This window comes from Oncorhynchus gorbuscha, linkage group LG06, assembly GCF_021184085.1.
Source record: "Oncorhynchus gorbuscha isolate QuinsamMale2020 ecotype Even-year linkage group LG06, OgorEven_v1.0, whole genome shotgun sequence".
NCBI classification, from domain to species: domain Eukaryota; kingdom Metazoa; phylum Chordata; class Actinopteri; order Salmoniformes; family Salmonidae; genus Oncorhynchus; species Oncorhynchus gorbuscha.
Genome location: NC_060178.1, coordinates 61,695,965 through 61,704,794, shown reverse-complemented (window position 1 = coordinate 61,704,794; position 8,830 = coordinate 61,695,965). Strand labels below are relative to the sequence as shown.

Genomic DNA, 8,830 nt, shown 5'->3' with positions numbered 1-8,830 from the left:
TGATAAGTGCGTGAATTTGACCATTTTGGGTTGTCAGGGAAAACGTATGGAGTAAAAAGTACAGTATTTTCTTTAGGAATATCGTTTAGTAAAAGCAAAAGTAGTCAAAAATAGAAATAGTAAAGTAAAGTACAAATACCCCCAAAAAACACTTAAGTAGTACTTTAAGGTATTACTTAGCACCACTGCACTAAGATTACCAGGCGGTGCATCTGATGATACCGACACCGCCAATCTGAACCTCCGGCATGATGAGAGCACAACAGCAGTTGAGATGACACATTCAGGACCTAATGTACAACACAGCACTCACCCTCCTATTCATTCTCCCTGTGCCCAGGTCCATCTGCTCCCTACTATCAAATATTCATCAGGGCCAAATAGATACACAGCCGTCCTACATCACCAAACAATAACATGAGTTTAATGGGGTCGATTCCACACTAGCAGGAGCGGAAAATATTTTTGGTACCTCAGATTGTTCTGGCAATTCTCACATATAAATTTCATTGGGAGAAGGATGTTTGAAATCCTTTTTACATTTGTATCACAAACCATTTTTGAGAAAAGCATGATGAAAGTGGCCATTTTAGGCCCATACATGCATCCTATAAGACCCTTTGATCTGTGAACCGTACATGAAACAGACAACATCTTGGTGTCATTATACTCCTGCTCTGAAATATAAAGTATGTCTTGATTCTGAAAAACAATTTTTCACCTAAATGTATTCAACATAAAAAATATGAATATCTCAAAGTACTTTTATTTTGTTCAATTATATTGTTTGGAACAATATACATATATATATACATCACATATTATGAGCACCACCAACACAGTGACTGGTAAATATTCTCAAAAACTCGACCCTAAGCAACACAGGGACTAGGGACAGGTTTCAATCATGGTCTCTTTTGGCATAGAAAAACTATGTCACTGTCTATGTTACTACTTTCCCCTCTTGAATAAAATGCAAAAAACACTGAACAAAAATATAAATGAAACATGTAAAGTGTTGGTCCCATGTTTCATGAGGTGAAATAAAATCCAGAAATGTTCCATTCGGTACGCACAAAAGCTTATTTCTCTGAAATTTTGGCAACAAATCCCTCTGAATTTGCATTTCTCCTTTGCGAAGATAATCAATCCACCTGACAGGTATAGCATATCAATAGGCTGATGAAACAGCATAATCATTACACAGGTGCACCTTGTGCTGGGGACAATAAATGACACAACACAATGCCACAGATGTCTCATGTTTTGAGGAAGCGTGCAATTGGCATGCAATTACAAAGGACCTGATCGTGGACGACAGGAAAAGGCGGGCCGAACAGGCCCCCATTAAAATCGACAAGGCTGTAGCGGAGCAGGTCGAGAGTTTCAACTTCCTTGTTGTCCACATCACCAACAAACTATCATAATCCAAACACACCAAGACAGTCGTGAAGAGGGCACGACAAAACCTTTTCCCCCACAGAAGAATGAAAAGTTGTCTACAGCTGCAACATCGAGAGCATCCTAACCGGTTGCGTCACTGCCTGGTATGGCAACTGCTCGGCATCTGACCGCAAGGCGCTACAGAGGGTAATGCGTGCGGCCCAGCACATTACTGGGGCCAAGCTTCCTGCCATCCAGGACCTATATAATAGGCGGTGTCAGAGGAAAGCCCATAAAATTGTCAGAGACTCCAGTCACCCAAGTCATAGACTGTTTTCTCTGCTACTGCACGGCAAGCGATACCGGAGCGCCAAGTCTAGGAACAAAAGGCTCCTTAACAGTTTCTAACATCAATCCATAAGACTGCTGAACAATTAATCAAATGGCCACCGGACTATTTACATTGACACCCCCCCCCCCATTTGTTTTGTACACTGCTGCTACTCGCTGTTTAATATCACTTGACCCCTACCTACATGTACAAATGACCTCAACTAACCTGTACCACCGCACGCTGACTCGGTTCCGGTACCCCGTGTATATAGCCTGGTCATTGTTATTATTTTTTACTTTAGTTTATTTGGTAAATATCTTAACTATTCTTGAACTGCGCTGTTGGTTAAAGGCTTGTAAGTTAGCATTTCACAGTAAGGTCTGCATTTGTTGTATTTCGCGCATCTGACAAATACATTTTGATTTGATTTAGATTTAATTTGACTGCAGGAATGTCCACCACAGTTGTTGCCAGAAAAGGGTATGTTCATTTCTTGTTTCGGATTGAAACGTTGCCAATAAAGCGGTGAATTGGGAGCTTTAACGGTGTGCGGGCCTTCTTGTTCTATACTATGTTCATTTCTCTACCATAAGCCGACTCCAACGTCATTTTAGAGAATTTGGCAGTATGTCCAACCGGCGTCACAACCGCAGACCACGTGTAACCATGTCAGCACAGGACCTCCACATCCGGCTTCTTCACCTGCAGGATCGTCTGAGACCACCACCCATAAAGCTGATGAAACTGTAGGCTTGCACAACAATCTCTGCAGAAACTGTCTCAGGGAAGCTCATCTGCGTGTTCGTCGTCCTCACCAGGGTCTTGACCTGACTGCAGTTCGGCTTCACAACTAACTTCTATGGGCAAATTCTCACCTTCAATGGATACTGGAACGCTGGAGAAGTTAGCTCTTCTCACATGAATCCCAGCTTCAACAGTACAGGGCAGACGGTAGAAAGCGTGTATGGCTTCGTTTGAGCGAGACGTTTGCTGATGTCAACGTTGTGAGCAGAGTACCCCGTGGTGGCGCTGGGGTTAGGGTATGGCCAGGCCTTAGCTACGGACAACAAATACAATTGCATTTTATTGATGGCAATTTGAATGCACAGAGATACCGTGACGAGATCCGGAGGCCCATTGTCGTGCCATTCATCCGCCCCGCCATCACCTCATATTTCAGCATGATAATACACTGTCCCATGTCGTAATGATCTGTACAGAATTCCTAGAAGCTGAAAATGGCTCAGTTCTTCCATGGCCTACTCACCAGACTAGTCACCCATTGAGCATGTTTGGGATGCCAGTTCCCACCAATATCCAGCATCTTTGCGCATCCTTAAAACGGGAGTGGGACAACAGGCCACAATCAACAGCCTGATTAACTCTATGCGAAGGAGATGGTGGTCACACCAGATCCTGACTGGTTTTCTGATTCACACCCCTAGCTTTTTTTAAAGGAATCTGTGACCAACAGATGCGTATCTGTTTTCTCAGTCGTGAAATCCATAGATTAGCGCCTAATGAATTGATTTCAATTGACTGATTTCCTTGTGATTGGTAAAATGATTGAAATTGTTGCATGTTGCATTTATATTTTTGTTCAGTGTAGTAGCTAGGGGTGGCAGGGTAGCCTAGTGGTTAGAGCGTTGGACTAGTAACCGAAGGGTTGCAAGTTCAAACCCCCAAGCTGACAAGGTACAACGTGTGCAGTGTGCCAAATCTGTCATTCTTCCCCTGAACAGGAAGTTAACCCACTCTTCCTAGGCTGTCATTGAAAATAAGAATTTGTTCTTAACTGACTTGCCTAGTTAAATAAAGGTAAAAAAATGTAATATAGCTAGCAAGATGCAGATCATTGAGGTTATTGTTATGGAGTGCTTTTGGCAAATGGCTAGTTTGCAACAACTTCCTTAACTAAAACCACTGCAAAGATTTTGCCTGCAAACCTGTGTTTTGAATCGCAATGTTCTGGCATGTCTGCCTCGTGATTTGGCAGACATACCTCGTGATGATTCATTTTCCCTTATCGACGTAGGCAGTGACATCGCTCCTTTATGCCAAGAGGGTCTATCATTGAAACCAAACTTTAGTCACTGTGTTGTCTAGGGTCTGGCTTTTGAGACTTATGTTGCATTCATGTGCTAGTCGGAACTAGGAAATATCTAAAAATAGTCAAGAAGGGTAGTTTAGAGATATTCATAGTCATTGAATAAATGAATGTGGAAATGGTGTTTCAGTATCTAGACATACTCCGTATTTGACAATTTACTATCATATGTGAGAATTGCCAGAACAATCTGAGATATCCAAAATATGTTCTGCTCCCACTGGTGTCGAATCCCCCTTCCTGTCTAACTGTCTTGTATTATGTGTACAGTGTAGGTCTACATCTACTCAAAAAGAAGGCACTCTTATACAATTATAGATAAAGTCAGGATAAGCATGTCTGAGATAAAAAAATAAAAAAAATAAAGGAAATTGTGAATGCACCATCCCACCTCAGATCCCATGCAAACTCAGATATTAGTACATTGCAAAATGATGAGTCATATGGCACAACCACAGAAATAGAATCCACAACAATGCATCATCAAATATTGATGAGAGGTAAGTAGTCTCATGGCCGATTGATTTCTTACTTTGTTACATTGTTCATTGCGAGCATAGGTCTCGTGGATGCAGTATTTTTCTGTTACTCATGAGCCAGTGGAATGTTGAACCAATCACACGAATGATGGCAGATGGACAGTTTCTTGTTTTTCCCACCACTCTTCATGGTGAACTTTGAAGACAGACTCAAAACAGAGCTCTGCTCCAATGGGCAGACTTGTATTTTGGCTACTGCATCTAGGCCCCTTTCATCTCTTCGTCTGTGCCAGAGAGTATCATTATGGTCATTTCAAGCATTCCTACTGAGGGTGGAGACAGGGCAGCGTGCCAAACTTTCCTTTCACAGTTTCCAAGAGCCAGCCTCCCCAACACACACATTCACAGGCTACTCACTCCTGTGCTGTGTTGTAGCTACCGAGCTCTACAAAGAAGCTTTTATTCGGGGGGAAAGGCAAGCAGTCATGGAATTCACTCTCAAAAGCAAGCCAGCCCCCCTCCCTTCCCCTTCCTACCGTCCTGAGTTACACCCTCTTGCCATATCCTGAACTCTCTGGCCAATCGGTAGAGCTATGAGAGGCGGAGGCTTAGGGACTGAGAGTGCCAACCTCTATAAGACTCCATGCCCTCCTCCGCCCCCACATACTACTCCGACATACTCTCTCAGACTCAGACTCATACTCTTCAGAGACATGTCTTTCCTCTCAGGCATTTTGGGTGACTCGGCTGACAAATATGTGGACCAGGCAGTGGATACGGCAGGTGAGCATTGGGGGGTGGGGATGCGGGAAAGGGGGGAGGAGATGGGGTTGAGTGAGGAGAAGGGAGTGACGCACAGCTGGAACTGGTTTGTTTGACTTTTGTTCCGTGTGATTCATTTCTGCGGAGCGTTCCACTGTCCTACTTTGCATAGGCTGGAGTGAGGCTGGTAGCAGCTGGAAATGATTAAACATAGATTCATTTCACTTTCCTCTAGATATACACTTTTACACATAAACACACACAAACTGACGTTTACTTTTAAAACTCAGCATCCTTTGGTATAAGTTGGGCCTCTGTCATACAAACCTTGGCATTTAAGGGCGGTTGCTAGGCTTGGACAGACCTGACTTGTTTTTGTCATTTTTTCCATTGCCTTGGCCTCTGCGCTCAGATCAGCGTGTAAACTCAGCTCAATGACATTCCTCTTTCAGCTGCAGTAAATAATGATCCGACCATCTCTCCTCTAAACTCTTTGTAAGCATGTCAGCACGCTTTGAATCAATCTGATCCTCTGTTTTCACAGTTTCTCATTTACTCTAATTAGATGTTACAGAGAAAGTGAGATGAATCCTTCTGGATTTGACTGGCAACTGGAACCTCGGCATCAGCCTCAACTTGTGCTTATTAACCATGTCATTTCTGGACAGCTCATGACGGGAAGAATACAAAATGCAATACATGGCATTTGTCTTTTAGTAATGTACTGGAAGCTAGGCCACAATTATGTTCCAATATGCATGTCCTGTTTGTTAAATGTGCATATTATTGAAACTAGCTGCATCACAGTGTAATTACCGAGATGTCAACAACATGTAGGCCGAAGAAATGTTTGCTTGTAATGTTGTCTGACAATGCTGCCAGTCCACTATGTAAAGCTACACCCATAGAAGGTCATCGTGAATGTGGCATCTGCGACCAAATAAATAAAACCACAGATGTATTTTATATCGTAGACTGTTGCTGTCTCTGAAATATCTTAAAATACGACATCACACAGTTGATTAAACTTGAAAATACAGTAGAAGGGTGTCATTACAACAACAATAATAATAATAATAATAACAATAATCACATTTTAGTTTCATGCATCATATATGTTTCTGGTCAGATTTCTAAACAGTTCACTTGGTGATGTTTCGCAGCTAAAGTCGCCAAGGAAAAGGTGAAGAGCATGCTTGGAGGGGATGATTCAAAGAAGGAGGAGTCCAGCGGGGGCAGCAGTGGGGGTATTGGAGGATTGTTTGGAGGATCAAAGGATGACGACAAGGGCAAAGACAAAGAGGGAGGCGGCTTCGGAAGTCTGTTCTCTGGCAAGGATGAGAAAGAAGAGTCAAGTACTGGAGCAGGTGGGGCCGGAGGAGGTAACAGAGGTAAATCAACTTACATTTGGTAATAAATAAATACCCTACATTACATAGTACAATCATGTACAAATGACATAGTATTATGAAGTACAAACCTCATGCATCCTATTCAGGTGTGCCTTAGTATGTTGTATTTCCTGTATATTCTCCACATGAAGCAAGGGGAACTGCCCCATGCTTGCTTAAGGCTATTTATAGTCAATTTAGAAAAACCCTTATCTTTAGGCCACGAAAAGTCCATCTAGAAAAACCCTTATCTTTAGGCCACGAAAAGTCCATCTAGAAAAACCCTTATCTTTAGGCCACGAAAAGTCCATCTAGAAAAAAGCTGTATCCCTTCTAAACAAAACCCTGTCAAAACCCTTCTCTGACCTGGCACCCAAATCGTTGAAAACACTTCCCCCTAATGTCAGGACCAACTGTGTGTATAAACCCTGGATTGATTATGTTACTGTCACCAATGAGAGGCTTTGAAGCCACAATCCGCCATACAGTATTTCAGAAAAGTGACAAAATGACATGTATTTAAGTATGCATTTGTTGTAGTGGGGACAATAACATTAGTACTCTCTAAAAATGGAACGTTTTTATATAACATGTTTATGTTTAGTTCACATAATATAATTTAAGAGTCTGCATTAGGGTGTCTTTTCAAAAAAGCTCCAAAGTATAGCTTTTTTAAATTTATTTTTACAATGGAGGAGTACAAAATGGCTGCGATGAAGCTTGCAAACAGCACCCCCTGCCTGTCATCTAGGTTTAATACATATCATTGGTCAGGGAGGACGGCCGAAAACGTCTGAAAACCTGTCTCCAACCTTTTATGTGCACTTTTATGTGCACTGTCAAACGCAGGCTTTTATCCGCAACAGGTCAATTTGATGGAAATACATTTCTGGAAGGGAAAATGTGCATAGGCCTATTGTTTTAATGCAGATTTTAGAATGTTCAGCATGAAAATCTGTTGCCAATTGGATGGAGAGAGTGATATATGGTTGTGTCACCTAGCTAAATCGCTCTGCATAAGATATTCTACTACATGACTCAAATGTAAATATATTGTCTGATTTAAGCTTTGCAGCTGTTTTTGCTGCTGCTGTTTAGACAATAATTCATGTTGAGCTCCATCTGTAGCCTTGCAACCTATGGTCATGTTTATTTATAAATTCTACAATCCTGCTAAACTCTGCTTATCCTTCAGACCTGACAGACACACTGGGAGACATCGCAGGAGAGATGTCTGGTGAGAGTGATGACAAATCTAAGGACAACAGCGCCGCAGACCAAGTGCTGTCATTTGGGAAAAGTCTCTTCGGCTGAGTCAGACTTTGAAGCGGTTTCTCTTCCTCTCATTGTCAGTTAGACCTCTGGTTATAGCCTATGAAGAATATATTATTTTACCATCATCATAATCTATTATTATCACTATGCTACATTGTGTAATGTTAATGTTATGTATTATATTTGAAAAATAAATAAAAATGTTTATTTCAAAAGTCTGTTGAGTAGGCTAATGTTGGATGAAATAGTTAGTGGGGATTACACAACCAAAACCTAGCTATTGATATACAAAATATTCCTCATGGGGAATCATGGTTTCTGGTTTGAATCAATGAATACATTAAATAAAAACAATTGAGCATTTGAAAGTTTAATTCTGTATCAACAAAAAGGCAGTACAAATTCTCTTACATAGAATCCCAAAGCAGTCAATCAAGGCCGTTCTCACATATTCCCTCCCATCTCCCCTTCCAGTAGCCTTCAGCACAGAAACCATTCTGATATGGGTCCAATTCTGAGGCAAGACAAAGCGTTCAGGTTTAGAACAAAGGCATCGAAATGGTGAACAGAACAATCTTCTGGAATTCAGCGTTTTAGTGTTGTGCCAACCTACTTACAAACATGTAATAAGTCTGTATTTGTAACAAATGTATTTTATGATATAATCTTGAATAGTGTAGAAGCACACATTGTGCACTGCTTTATAAACGCACTGAAGTCTTATTGGGAGACTTTAAATAGAAAGAACATTCTGGTGTAGGTAAGAAAACTTTCTCCATTTAGGTAAACATTTGCTCCATTTCACCACAGGAGAAACCGGTGCAATTAAGGCTTTAAGTGTGTTTCTGATATGCTCTACATTCTATTATATTGACTAACTTACTCAAATCTGTCTGTAGATCCATAACAGATGCTGAAATTCCACAAAGGCTGGATCCTCAGTCAGACGTGACATTAAAGTCATCAGTGTTTGTGGGATAGATAGTGTGTTAATGGTAAGGGGAGCAGGGTAACGGTCAGAATCTTCATCTTATCTCTGCTCTCTCTGGCATCAGTGCTGGGCCTTAGCAATGATGAGAGACTAACAAAGCCCTGGCTG

General features: G+C 41.5%; 1 protein-coding gene across 1 annotated transcript; it reads left to right on the top strand.

Annotated features, from left to right (window-relative positions):
- The first annotated feature begins 4,968 nt into the window (after positions 1-4,968).
- On the top strand, positions 4,969-7,949 carry LOC124038199 (RNA-binding protein cabeza-like). Its single transcript, XM_046353749.1, has 3 exons — positions 4,969-5,086; positions 6,229-6,456; positions 7,652-7,949. The coding sequence occupies exons 1-3, from the start codon at positions 5,017-5,019 to the stop codon at positions 7,768-7,770; spliced, it is 417 nt and encodes a 138-aa protein (XP_046209705.1). The 5' UTR covers positions 4,969-5,016; the 3' UTR covers positions 7,771-7,949.
- Positions 7,950-8,830: the final 881 nt, after the last annotated feature.

Coding starts and splice junctions, on each gene's coding strand:
- LOC124038199 (XM_046353749.1), top strand. CDS start 5,017: ATGTCTTTCCTCTCAGGCATTTTGGGTGACTCGGCTGACAAATATGTG. Junction 5,087..6,228: donor CCAGGCAGTGGATACGGCAG/GTGAGCATTGGG, acceptor GATGTTTCGCAG/CTAAAGTCGCCAAGGAAAAG. Junction 6,457..7,651: donor GGCCGGAGGAGGTAACAGAG/GTAAATCAACTT, acceptor CTTATCCTTCAG/ACCTGACAGACACACTGGGA.